This window comes from Sinohyriopsis cumingii, chromosome 11 (assembly GCF_028554795.1).
Source record: "Sinohyriopsis cumingii isolate HCF-2022 chromosome 11, ASM2855479v2, whole genome shotgun sequence".
Taxonomy (NCBI): domain Eukaryota; kingdom Metazoa; phylum Mollusca; class Bivalvia; order Unionida; family Unionidae; genus Sinohyriopsis; species Sinohyriopsis cumingii.
In genome coordinates, this window is record NC_142971.1 from 46,262,595 (window position 1) to 46,276,657 (window position 14,063).

General features: G+C 35.5%; 2 protein-coding genes across 5 annotated transcripts in view; one reads left to right on the forward strand and one right to left on the reverse strand.

The window, feature by feature from the left end:
• Positions 1 to 3,278, reverse strand: part of LOC149788061 (UDP-xylose and UDP-N-acetylglucosamine transporter-like) — a 52,428-nt gene extending 49,150 nt beyond the window's left edge. Inside the window, exon 1 of one of the 3 annotated variants that reach the window (XM_089974349.1) lies at positions 3,091 to 3,278. In XM_089974349.1, coding sequence (XP_089830475.1) covers positions 3,091 to 3,113 — 23 coding nt within the window. In that variant the 5' untranslated portion in view covers positions 3,114 to 3,278. Of the gene's footprint in view, positions 1 to 2,845; positions 3,060 to 3,085 lie in introns of those variants that run through there. The other 2 variants (XM_089974348.1, XM_089974350.1) reach the window with 2 other exon arrangements.
• Positions 3,279 to 3,461: 183 nt separating this feature from the next.
• LOC149788062 (cyclin-dependent kinase 17-like) overlaps positions 3,462 to 14,063 on the forward strand; it is a 225,285-nt gene continuing 214,683 nt past the window's right edge. The window contains exon 1 of one of the 2 annotated variants that reach the window (XM_089974353.1): positions 3,462 to 3,504. The gene's annotated coding sequence lies outside the window, so the exon portion shown is untranslated. Of the gene's footprint in view, positions 3,510 to 14,063 lie in introns of both variants that reach the window. The other variant, XM_089974352.1, reaches the window with a different exon arrangement.

The following is a 14,063-nucleotide window of genomic DNA, read 5'->3' on the forward strand; positions in this document are numbered from 1 at the left end:
GTGTGGTTTTGGGACACTGATCATAGAGGAAAAGGCAGTAAACCTTGTATGCCACCTTGTCAAAGGACTCAGCTTCCTCTTCTTCCTCCACCTTGAGTCAATGAGTGGGAGGGGAAGGGGACTGTAAGACAGGAGGATGCACAACTTCAGACTCCTCTGAGCTGAACTCCTGCAAATCCATCAGGACTGACTGGATGTCTTCTTCCTGCTCCCGCTGCTGAGAGGCAAAATATGTGACCTCTGTCTCTATATGAGGAAGAGCTCTTTGGTGCAAGAAGACCTGTGGGTAAAGGAGGCCTTGTCCTGAGACTCCTCCTGCATAGCAAGGGGACTATCCTTTATTGCACACTTTATTGGAGGATGCAGATGCCTCCATTGTCTTTCCTGAGGCACCTGGGGGAAGAGGTCTTGCCTGTCTTCTTCCTCTTGGACTACACAATATAAAGCAGTGATATTGGGCTTCAATTGGCAACATCAACCATGCCTTGATGCCAGGTCTCTGATGTCCATGGTTGTATAGAAGCGAAGGACAAGTTACTGCCTTGAAAGGGATGACCCCACATCCCAGAGGGATTCCGAGCAATAGGGGATGCTAATCCAATCCCTTTCCTCCATTGGCCATTTGTATGCCAACTCCCAATCCCCAAAGGGGTTAATTGGTTGCCTGGTAATAGTGGGGGTCTTGACCCTATCTCCATACCAACAGGGTTCCCTTCACTAGTGACCTGTTAATGAGCTGTGTATTTACTTAGATCTGTAGAAGAAGCCTCCTGAAAAACAACTGAGCATAATCAGAACTGTCCCCTACAAGGAAGGCTTGATCTGCAGATCACCTCAAGCCTATCTATTTTGCACTTTCTCCACTGGGTTTGATAAGGGCACTGTTTCTCCCATTGTGGAAGGGCAATCCTCACTTTCCACATAACAGGCTTGGAGAGGGCACTTTTCTTCTCTCTTATGTGGGAGTAGGTGCAGCTTACTTTCTCCATTGGGTTTGGAAATGGAACTGATCCTCCCATGCTAGAGGGAGTGACTTTCCACCCTACAGACCTGGAGCTGGAAGCGGTGAATGCCTCACTCTTTGCCACTGTCAATTATGCCTTGGGAGAGGTCCTGGTCCTCTGGCCTTATACCTGTCTAAAGAGACAGAACCCAAACAAAAATGCCTAGGTATTCCTTTCCAAATCCCAAGGGACCCAGAGAAGGAGCCGGAATCCTGGAAAGTGTGACAGGAAGTATTTTCCTTCTCCCTCAAAACATCTGATGGCTCTCTGTGAGGTTTCATAATGAGGTAGCAGAGTGGACATCCATCTATCCACTTGCAGCATATGAACAAAAGACGTGTGGGAATGCCATGGGGCCTTTTTGTATTCAGGCTTTTCCATGCTTTGTTTGGACATTTCCTGCAAATCTGAAAACAAGGAAACAAACAATACAAGGAATATATGTATGTGTACTTATGATGCCAACCACTGGTTTTTTGTACTAATAAAAATAGTGATAACTGTTGTAAGGCCTGTAACAACACAAGTTACATTTACAATGCCAATTAAATAAACAAAAACATGAGAATTTACCTGTTACACAATGTATTATATACAATAGATGAATAGTATGCAACTACACCACTTTAAATTATATTATTAAACCCACACACACACTCTTAATGCAAGTTTTTTTTAAAGATGAAGGACAGGCAACATTGTCATTACCTAAACATATAAAACCACAAACTTTTTCTCAGTTAAATCAAGGACAGTGGGTAAATTACCTTAATAAATTCTGAAAAATATAAAAACTCTGTTAGTAGCTATGATACAGAATTAAACGCTAGTGACAGTACACATGTCACTGAGTGACTTTTCAAATTTACAACTGCAAATCATTCTCAAAATAAGATGAAGACTATGCTAGAGGTGTCTGGGCCTTGGGCAGTAGAATGGGTCTATGTTATGTTCTATATTCTTTCCATGGAAGGACGAATTCTTATATTGATGACGGTAATTTAGTCCTGGAGGAAGAAAGTGATGCAATAACAACATGCAGTGCATTAATAATATTAAAGTTACATTTCTTACTCCAAACAAAACAATGCAGTCTTGGTAGATTTATAAATATTTTTAGCAAGATTTTCAATAATTTTGTTAAAGAATGTACTCAAGATACCAGCAATATATTCGGAATCAGAAATACTTTTCCCAATTAATTCAAGGGAAATGATACCTGTGTCTTTGCCTTTTGACATCAGATCTTTAATTATAGATTATATTTGTTTCCTGTCATCTTTAAAATCATTAATGGTAGAACAGAAATGTTTTTTGGCTTGTCTGATCAACACATTGATTTTGGTTTCAAGTTTTAAAAAAAATATTAATATGCTAGTGTTCTGATGTATTCTATTCCATATGCTAGTGTTCAGGTGTATTCTATTCCACTGCTTTTTCGTAAGCACACTCTGTCATACCCTCATTTTCATAATTGTTCCAGGATTGTTTTTGTTTCTTACCTGATAAGGAATCCTCATCCTTTATTAAGACAATACTGATCATCAAGGATATTTCAAAAAATATGATCTCATCCTGCATACTAACATCATAACAACTGAACCGAATCCCAATAAAACATTTCTGAGATCAGATATAAGACTGTCTGTATTAAGTCATTTTTTTACGTTTTCAGTAGTAATATATTTATGCAAATGTTTGGGAAAGTCAACATTAAAATAATAAAATTCACGAGATATTCTATAACCGTGGATTTATTCATGTTGCCAATCAATGCAACAGTGAGTTTAAAATATTATGGATTACTGTAACTATGTAGAAATATTTTGAAATCATCAAACCTCGACTGCAGTAGTGTTACATTTTCCGAAGGCGATCCTTGCACGTCTTCGAAAATATGTTACTCTCTAAATTATGTTACTACTGACCAATGTTGCCTTCCTTCATGGCTTAAACAAGGTTAGTGTGTTATTGTTTTGTTGTTGTTTTTTTTTTTTTTTTTATAAACCTGACAAACCGTAGTGTATGTACCCTTCGTCTGTTACATGTTACTATAAATATATAAATATGCCACGGCCCACCTTACAATAAGTTCCAGGAAGACGACATTGGTGCAGCACCCTAGAAACACCATGGAAATCGCAAAAATTTTACGCATTGCTGTAAATTCACTTATATGAATCAAAACATAAAGCTAATCTGTAACTTCGATATATGGTTGTTTTGCATAAAAGGTAATACACGTTTCTCTTCGACTCAGACTCTACCAGTATATTATCCCTTATAGCATTACAAATGAAATATTATATAATTTTGTTAAATTATTGACAAGTTTATTCATTAAAAATTTACACATATTATATCACTTTTGAAAAAATTATATTACAGAAAGCTTTTGGAATTCCTTGATTAGGAGCCTGCTGGGGAAACTAATTTTCATTTTTCTTGCTGTAAGTGACACTTACCAATAACAATAAAATATGGCCGCACAGCTGACTAGGTAAGGTAAGCAAGTTTTATTCTTTTACAGCTGAATCGACTGGTTTTGGTCACATCCTAGAAAAATAAGTTGGAGATAACATTTATATTAGCAAGAGTGACAAATGATCAGAACATTGGTAGTTAAACTGTAAACATTTGTTTGCATCTGTTCACATGGTTGTATCGAGAGCACTGACATGGCAGTGACAGTTGTCTCTTATATCTTAAAATGTTGGCATATACGTTATGTTGTCTTTCACACATATTAACAACACAATATACAAAGAAACCAAACTTATAGACCCTCTCTCTATCTCTCTATCTCATCCTAAAATTGAGTCTTACTGTAAATACATTATTGAAATGAAATAAATTCAGTTCACAAATGTACCTTTCACACAGGCGATCGTTTCTGTTATTAAATAAGGGAAGTGATGACAACAGTCACTCCCCATCTGCCAATTAACAAATGTTGATTGCTTAGCCAAAGCATTCCATGAAACTGGAAGTAGCCAGTAATGATTTTAGATAGTACTGGGCTATTGTTTTGGATCCTGTATCTATCAATGGATCAGCCATGTGTGGTTCACACTTGCGTGTATTTTTCCAGTGCTTCATTACATTACAAGATCATGCCAAAACAACAACCCAAGAAGCAATAGTTCCAGCTGCCTAAGATTTCACTCATTTCAGGAAGTCAGAAACCCAACTGAGAAACCATCTTTCAGTCTGAGTTACAGGAATTGGAATGTTTAAACAAAAATTAATTCAAAGAGTGTTCTTCCTCCCTGACAGCAGGTGTGAAAACAATACAGTGGATCAAAATATTTGCAAACAAATTTAATGGGGTGCAGAGAAAAAGGTGATTGAACAGTGCAATGGCGAAGGCCCTGAAATATGTAAAGACACCTCTGGCCAAGCCGGAAGCTATATTTTTGGTGTAAAAAAGCACATATGCACACAGACAAGTAACATTCTCAGACAGTGAGACACAATGATAAAAGTTCGCCAAGACCCAATCATATCTCAACCATTTCACAAATAGGGTTCTCCATAGTATTTTGAAAGTTGCAGCCCAGGACCCCTTCCTCGAAAAAAAAGGTTTGGAGTCTCAATAACAAGAGCAATTTTTTGCTTGCAGTAATTCAGAACATTATGGGGTATTGTTGTGCCACCAATATAAAGTCATCAGATTGCAAATGCTCACTCATTGTAAAATCCTTAGTATTATTACAAAATAATGAAAATCTAAGACTAGTGAAAACAATGATAATCATGATGTTACAACTATAACAGTTATCTGGCCTTATCTTGCCATCCATTTTGTATGCAGGTAGACAGAAACAAAGAATAGACTAAAGTTTAATTTTTATATATATATATATATATATATATATATATATATATATATATATATATATATATATATATATATATATTTAGTTTTCATAATTCCATTTAAAAATATCTTTTCCAAGACACTGATTGAAGAAAAAGTTTGCCATATTCAGTTTGCTTATCCACATTGTCCAAGGCTCAGAGTCAGATCCACATGGGCAGAGGTGAGATGGCAGTGATCGGTAAAGGCAAGCACTTTAGACCACTTGGTCATCTTGGGCTCCTGGGCCAAAAGATGCAGAACCAAATGTAAACTGCAGACTATATGGGAGCTTTAGGTCCCACCTTAAAAGTTAAAAAATTTAAGCATCTCCACATTACCAAAGACCTAAATTGAGATTAATTATAAATGATCAATGCTGAATACCATTTCTAAAGACAATGACAATTACTTGTAAAGAATCATTTGCTTACTTTATTGATATTCTCTGTAGTAAACGACACAAACTTTTAGATTAGAAACAAATGCAACTAATGTAGTGTCATCAGCAGTAAGGTCAAAGGAGAAATTGAATTTACTGCCACAATGGGTAAGTCATTAAATAATTAAATAACATGTCTTACAATAGAGCCCTGTGGTGCTCCACAATTGTTAATTTTACTTTCAGTGATCATTTAAAGATACTTTTTTGCTCTCCATCAATGAATTAGCAAGAAGTAAACCAGTATAGGGAGTTTCTATTACATCGATTGATTTTCATCTTTTCTAGCAAAATTTAATGGTCTACAGGATAAAAAGATTTACAAAAATCAATCGTAATTGTGCCAACCATTTCTCCTATGTTTGTTACTTTAGCTATTTAACAATTATAGATTTGAGTGCAGTTTTACATGAGTAATTCTGTTAGAAGCCAGACTGATCATCATAAGTATTTCAAATAGGTGATTAAAGAATCATATATATGTTTTGTTTACTAATTTGTAAAGACAAGGAGCAATTGGTCTTTAGTTATTTAGATCTTGGTTTTTACTTTTTAACTTTATGCAGTGGAATTACAACGGCCATTTTCCAAGTATGGAAATTTATTAGATCTAATTCTTTGATTGCAAATAAAAGTTATACTCTCTATTATAGCAGGTAGCTTTGATCCAATCATATCAAGATCAGTGGCTTTACGATCATCACATTTTTTAATACACTTCTGGATGATCAGAAGAAATTTTAGGTTCTTGAAGTTTTTCAGCAATCTATGTTTGTGTGGTCCAACACCAGAGTCAAAAAGAGACAAAGTATTATAAAAAAAGAAATAAGATTTTATTTAATTTACATGTTAAACTTTTATTGCATTCAGACTGTGCTAGTTAAAATAAAGTGTTTACTGGTAATGGGATTTGCTCTCAGTCATAAGGACAGATGTTTTGCCGACCGCTCTGGTGACCTAGTGGATAAAGCGTCCACCTCGAAAGCGGGAGATCGTGGGTTCAAGCCCTGGCCGAGTCATACCAAAGACTTTAAAAAATGGTACAAAGAGCTCCCTCGCTTGGTGCTCAGCAGACATTGTAGTGATATGACTGAACATTTTTTAAAGCTACATTAAAAAAAATCTTAATCAGACACACACACACGCACACTCACACACAGATCTTTTGCCAAATGCATGAGTCCGGTGACAAATACAATGGTGCAAGACTTGTGGGCTGATGGTAATTTTTGAACATTGGGTAGGTGTGGACTTGACATCCCAGGGTCCATGTAGTCCCTGCAGCAGTCCTCTGCAATGCTATTCAGTAGTAACTAAAGGCCAGGGAAATGCCTTGTCAGAAATGCTGCCTCCTGCTTAAGCTTAATAAAGCCAGCCAGTACCAGTAATCTGCAGTATGTTGGTATATCATCATGCTGCACTTTACTGAGTTCTGTGGACTGGGGGTTGGTTGAGGTGTAACACTACTGTCACTTAGGTGTCCTTGGAGTTATTTGTTGTAGAAAATGACTGTTATAAACCTTGCAGGTAAATTCCAATGTGCAGTCAGTCATTGGTTTTTGGCCCACCTGTGAACGGTGTGACACATATATAACTTTTTTTGGCATCATCATTGGATTCTATTTTAATGTATATGAAAAATATACATTAAAATCAAGATCAGCTTATAATAAGTGGATCTGACACACAGTGATAAGATTCATATTATGGTGACCTTTGGAATCCCCCACCCTCCCCCAGTCTACTTTTTTTTAGTAACCTATTAGATGAAGCATTACATTTCATGTTGGGGAGAGTTACTGTTAAAACATTGTTCTCAAAGAGTTTTTTTGTTCTTCTTGATAAACATACAAGCGCTCATTTTGTTGGTGAATCAGAAGGTCAACAAAACATGACCTCATTTATCTGTGTCACTCATATCTGTGTTATGGCAGACATCTTGGTTTTAATCAAACTGAGTTATTGAAAGTCAGATTTCTGCTACATTAGTTGCTGAGGTCAACCGAAACTTATATACTAGTCTTAATTTAGGTCTAAATTTTGTACCGTATATTTAGATTTATTGTCTCACCTGTGTAAGCAGAAAGCTGCATCATTCTAATTCTGTTAACTGGCAGTATATTTGCTTCTGCAGAACTTCTTTCTTTCTCCACCACTCTTGCTGGACACCCAGTCGGTGGATTAATTTGTATGTATGTATTGTCAGGCTTCATTAATTTTTATGTATACACAGCTAGATCTCATTAATTTGTTTGTATCTACAGTTGGGTCTAGTGTAGTTTGCAGTTGGACTCATCAGCAAGTATATATGGTTCAAGATGGTTTGATAAATTGATTTTAATGTAATGCTGATTGCCAAATTTGGCATGCTTCCAGTCAGCCATACATTGTATAAGATGCTTCAGATTTTGGACCGGTTGCAGATGCAGGTTATAAACTCCTAGTATTGGTCAGTGTAGCTACTTTCAGAATTGATATTGACCCTTGGCAGTACATGATAGATTGTGTGTGTATAATTTGGAATTTTAAAGTAGCTTTAGCAATTTTTCAGTCATATCTCTATGATATCTGCAGTTTGGCAGATTATAGTGATTTCTAGCAATGGGGAATAATGCTACAGACATGTAGCATCATGTCCCACCCAGTCACATTATCCTGACATCAGGCCGACCAGTCCTAACACTAATCTCATAAGGCTGAGGGCCAAGGAGTCAGCTGCTAGTACCACTTTTATAAATCTTTGGTATGACTCAGCCGGGGTATGAACCTGCGACCTCCTGCATCCACAGTGGAATTTCTAACCAATTAGGCCACTGGAGATATGTGTACATACAAGTTGTCATGACAGAAATTGAAATGAATTGCTGACTTTTCCAGTTGCACAGCTAGGTGTAAAATATTATGTAATGGCAACTTTATTAACAGTACTGTAGAAAACAGTATACTGAAAATAAGCACACATGAGCCTTCTGTAGCAAAAATATGGGCATATCATTGGAAAAAATAATGGACATTTTTCCCAAAATTTAATATGGAAGCCAGATTTTGTGAAATTTAATATAAAATTAAAATATTGAAATGAGATATAGCAAGTGATGACAAAAAAGAAGACATTTATATACTGTTTTTATTATTGAATGAGCTGGAAACTGGCTTTTTCTCAAACTATTTTCTTAATGAATTTTAATGTTCAGAAAATGATATGATAGAATTTCTCCCATAAAAGTATTTTATTCCACTTGTCAGTTTTTAGAAATTAATTACAGAAATTAATTACATGCATTAAGTGACTTAATACCTCAAAAATGCACAGTGAAATAGTGCAGCCATCTTGTATCCAGATTTGTTTGCCTTATTTACAGATAACAGTTATCGTTTTAGTCTTGAAGTAATTTCTTTGTTTTGTTTTTTGTTTGTTTTTATTTAGAACATTTTTGCTTCTCTGTGTCCAAATATAAATATTTTCTGTTTTCTGTGTGTCGCTGTTTCTATGTCTGTCACTGTGTACATAAATTGTTGTCCTCTGATGATATCCTTACTCAAGGATGATGTTGGTAAACATGTATATATGTACAGGGTTTGATGGTACATTAGCACAATCATGGCTATTCAGTGCCAACTATGTTTAGCATCCCAAATAGACAAATAAATGTTGATAAATCCCAGAATGGGTCAAATCTTTGAAATATTATATCCATTTGTTTATGTAAAACCACATTCTTTTATAAAAAAATCCAACTATACCAGCTGGATCATTGTCAGGGGACACATCCTAATGCCATGAGCATGCCTCCATTAATTGTCATCTTATGGTATGTGTGAGATTGCATCGGATATTTTCTGAATCCCCAAGGCTTTGCCAGTTGAATTGTTGAGATGTAATGTCTGCATTAATCCTTGTTACATTTCTTATGTCACGTGTTTAGGCTCAACAAAAACTCGCTTGTTGAATAATTTAATTTCTTAGAAAAATAGCATACTGGATGATAATACCATTTTCGTCTTTTTGAAACAAAACTGCTCCAACCCCAACATATCTTTCATCAACAGATAGTTGACACATTAACCCCTAGCGACGACTTTACAGGGCAGGTGGTAGTAGCCTACTGCCGAGTTCTGTAGCGTCATGGTCACGCATGATACACTAAAGTGGGTGGTATTATAGAAAGGTAGACAGATGTAGCTCTACAATGATACCAAATAATCTGGAATATCTAGTTGCACTACGAAATACAGATAGAAAAAGCTCAATTTTTGGACCCCACTTTTTTTTACACAAAATTCATCCGTTGTTGGAATCCGATTTTGTGTCCGGATTTGAGACTTTTTGGTCTCAGATCTAAGGCAAACCGGTATGAACTGCAAACAGACAGATGAGCCTTTGCAAAAAGTAGGATAAGATGGGCATTTGGAATAAAGAGTGTTCTCCATACAAAAATAATAGCTCCGTTTAGCAAAATAAAAAAATAAAAAATCCTAACTTTTATTTTTTATCCTTCTGCTCATGCGCGAGTCAAATAGCCAACGAAAAACGATTCTAACACAACTAGGCAGTATGTTATTGAAAGATGACCGGGGATTTGGTATTTTCGAGTCTATTAAGAAATAGCTTTCAAAATGTGTTTCATTGTCAATTTTCAGGCAAAAATGACAAAAAGCTCCAGGGGTTAATTTGTTAAAAAGATTGGGTTGAAATTTGGAGCTGTAAGAACTGGCACACTTTTAAGTATGGCTTTCAACTTGTTAAAAGCCTCTTGACATTTTTCAGTCCAAATGAACTTGTTTTTCTTACTCAATAAATTTGTTAGAAGTTAAACAATTGTAGAAAAATTGGAAGAGAAGTTTTGATAGTATCTGGCCATACCCAAAAATCACATCAGTTGCTTTTTATTTACAGGCATGGGAAATTCAGAGATACCCTTGACCTTAGCATCTATAGACTTAACTTGTCCATGTCCCACAATGTGTCCCATAAAAGTTACACTAGCATGGCAGAACTCACTTTTAGATAAATTAATTGCCAAACATGCATCTGTGATTCTGTCAAAGAATTTCTGAACAGTTGCTAAATGTTCTTTCCAGGTGTCATTGTAGACGATGACATCATCGATGTAAGCATCACAATTGTCTATACCAGAGGTAATCATATTCATGAGGCATTGAAATGTACTTGGCAACCCTTTCTTCCCAAATGGCATTACTTTATATTGGTAAAGTCTGTCTGGAGTCATGAATGCCAAAATTTCCTTTGCTCTTTCCATTAGTGGAATTTGCCAAAATCCTTTCAGAAGGTCAAATTTGGTGACATACTTGACATTCCCGATCTTATCAATACAGTCATTGATTCTTGGTAATGGGAATGAATCTATTTTGTCAGACTATTCACCTTCCTATAATCAGTACACATACGGAAAGTTTTTTCTGGTTTTGGAACAAGTATGCATGGTGAACTCCAGTCAGTTTATATTGGGCTCTATAAAGTCATTCTGCAGCAAATACATGTATTGAAATTCTTTTTTCAAGTATTCCTGTTTGAGAGGGTTCACCCTGTACAGGTGGTGTTTGACAGGTTTGGAATTTACAATTTCAGTGTCATAGAAAATTTTGTTGGTTCTTGTAGGAACATCTGGAAATAAGTACTCATATTCAAATAATAACTGTTTAAGTTCATTTCTTTCTTGCTCTTGCAAATGTGAAAGTTTCAGGTCTAGAGCTTTCATAATTTCTGAATTCCAAAGATTTATCACTCAAATATCAGTAGAATCTGATGATAATTCTTCACTTAAATCTTCACTGAGTGGGACAGGTACAACTAAATTAATTGCATGTTTAACCTGGCTATGTCTTTTAATATACTGGTACTCCTATAATTTATTTAGATTCCAGGAGCACTATTATTATTATTTAACTCACTCATTTTCTTCTTAACCTTGTTAGGGCTGTAATATCTAATCTGAAGAAAAATTTGAAGAATGAGCAAGAGAGACAGAACTCCATTATTACCAGACTCAAAAGTTCTCTCTATTATAGTTCTGTCAAGCCATAATTTCACTTTTGATTTGAATTGCTGAATGCCAAATTCAAGCAGAATAGGCTGGAAAGTTCCAGATCTAAAATTTGACCCATGACCCACTTGGATAGATTTGGAAACGCCAAATTGAGAAAAAGACTTTATCAAAGCTATTACTATTATTTTAGATTTTATATTCCTCAAAGGATTTGCCTCTGGAAACCTTGTTGATGCACGCATAATGATCAACATGTATTGGTTACCTGACTTGGTCTTAGATAAGAGACCAACACAATCTACCATAATTCTGCTAAATGGTTTGTCAAAGGCAAGAATAGGTTGTAGATGAGCCTTGGGAATTTTCTGATTTGGTTTTCCTACCATTTGACAGGTATGACAAGATCTACAGTATTTACCAACATCACTTTTGATTTTTGGCCAATGGAAGTGAGTTAAGATCTTGTGATAAGTTTTATTGATCCCTAAATGACCAACCAATGCAGTTTCATGGGCCAGACTAAGTATTTCCTGTAAGTAAGGTTTCAAAACTACAATTTGATAGTTCACTGACTATTCATCATCAGCAGGAGGTCTCCATTTTCTCATAAGAATTCCATTTTTAATGAAATAACAGACAGGAACTTCAGTAGTTTCAGTTTCACTAATGTCCTTTTGAAACAAGCAGGAGTCCTTTATCTTTTTCCTGTTCAATGACAAGTGATTGTGTTTTATCACCCTGATTATAATAAAGAGAATGAGTCATTGAAAGAGGATCACTGTGATCAGTACCTTCTGATTCATCCAAACAATGAGTGAAAGAGATCTCATCAAAAGCCTGACCAGTACATGTGTCAGCTAAAGGAATACTTTCCCCATCAACATCTTTCTCAGGAGCTTTCTTTACCATAGCTCAGGTAACTGCACAATCTGGGAATAAATCAGGGAATTCTTTTTCAATTGGATCAACTTTCTGATCCAAGCAAGGCTTGTCAATTACAAGTGGATTAACTACAATCTTGTTTTCAGCTAGGTCATTGCTTAGTAATAAATGAATGCCCTCAGTAGGTAAAACAGAGACTGTTCCGTCTGTCATGGGTCCTGACACTAAGTCTGATGACAAATTTACACATTGGAGAGGAACATTAACAAAGCTGCACTCTACTCCCAGAATAAGAACACTCTCATTAGAAGAATACGTCTCAGAAAAAGGCAAAGTACCTGACAATAAAAGACTGAAAAGCTCCTGTATCCCTTACAATTTAGATAGGGATAGGAGTGACAGAATTACCCAAGAGTGATATAGAACCCTTCAATATGAATGGTTCATAATTCTCCATAATCAAATCAGAGTGTGGTTTATTAGACCCAACAAATGTATTGCTTTCAATACATGACCATGACCTTTTAGAAATAAGAGCATTTGGAATAGGACTGTCTTGAATCTGATGCCTATTTTTCAATTTGTAGCAATCAGAAATAATGTGTCCTTTTTTCTTGCAATACTTACATGTAGGAAGAGACAAGGATCTTGAATCAAGCTTCTCTGAAGTTTGATTTTTAGAAGTTGTGCCAGTTTGAGTTTTAGAAGGGCTTGTATTAGGTTGAATTAACTTTTCTGTCAGAAGACTTTTGAGTAGAAGTCTTATTTACAAAAGTAACTTTATGAGTTAAAGAATACTCATCAGCAGCTTGAGTAGCATTTTCCAAGGTTTCAGTCTGATGCTCATCAAGATAAGACTTAACGTCACTATGGACACAATTTTTGAACTCTTGAAGTAATATAAGTTGTTTGATACTTCATAATCTTTTTCAGCTTTCTTGGCTAAGCACCTTCTATCAGATAACTGCTCTTTTTCTCTAGCAAATTTGACATGAGTTTGTCCAGCTTCTTTTCTATAGTTTCAGAATTTTTGCTGATAAGCTTCAGGGACTAACTCATAACCCTTTAGCATGCATTCTTTAACCACGTCATAGTCACCACTTTGTTGAGCTGAGAGTGAATGGTAACTATCCCTAACTTTACCAGTGAGTACACATTGTAATAATTTAGTCCAATACTCCCTTGGCCATTTCATATTTTCAGCAACTTTTTCAAAACAAGGAAAATATTTGTCAACTTTCTTTTCTCTGAAAGGGAACACTAATCTAATATTCTTTGCAGGGTCAAAATTTAAATTTGGATTTAAAGTATAAATGTACTTTTCACTTGCCAGTTCCATTTCTTTCATTCTACACTGATATTCCTTCTCTTTCTTTCTTTCTTCCTTCAGTCTAATTGTATTTGTTTTTCTTGTGACTGCATTTGTCTTTCTTGTAACTGCATTGTCTTTCTTGTAACTTCATTTGTCTTTCCTTCTTTTTTTCATTTGCTTGTGAATGCATTTGTTATAATGTCTCTCTTTCCTGTCTATCTCTCTTTCTCAAATTGCAACTTTATTTGTTCTTTTTATAATAACATTTGTTCTTTTTCTTTCTCCAATTTCATTTGTTCTTTTTGTAATAACATTTGTTTTTTTCTTTCTCCAATTTTATTTCTTCTTTTTCTTTTTCCAATTGCAACTGCATTTGCATTTGTTTTTCTTCATCTTTCTGAAGTTCCAGCTTTCTCAGCTCCAGTTCCATTTTGTATTTTAATTCTAATTGCTTCATTATTGTGTCAGAGTCTGATACAGACTTACTGATCAAAACCAAAGCACTTTTATCCAAAACAATCTTTTCTACCAAATACTGAACCAAAATATTTCTTAT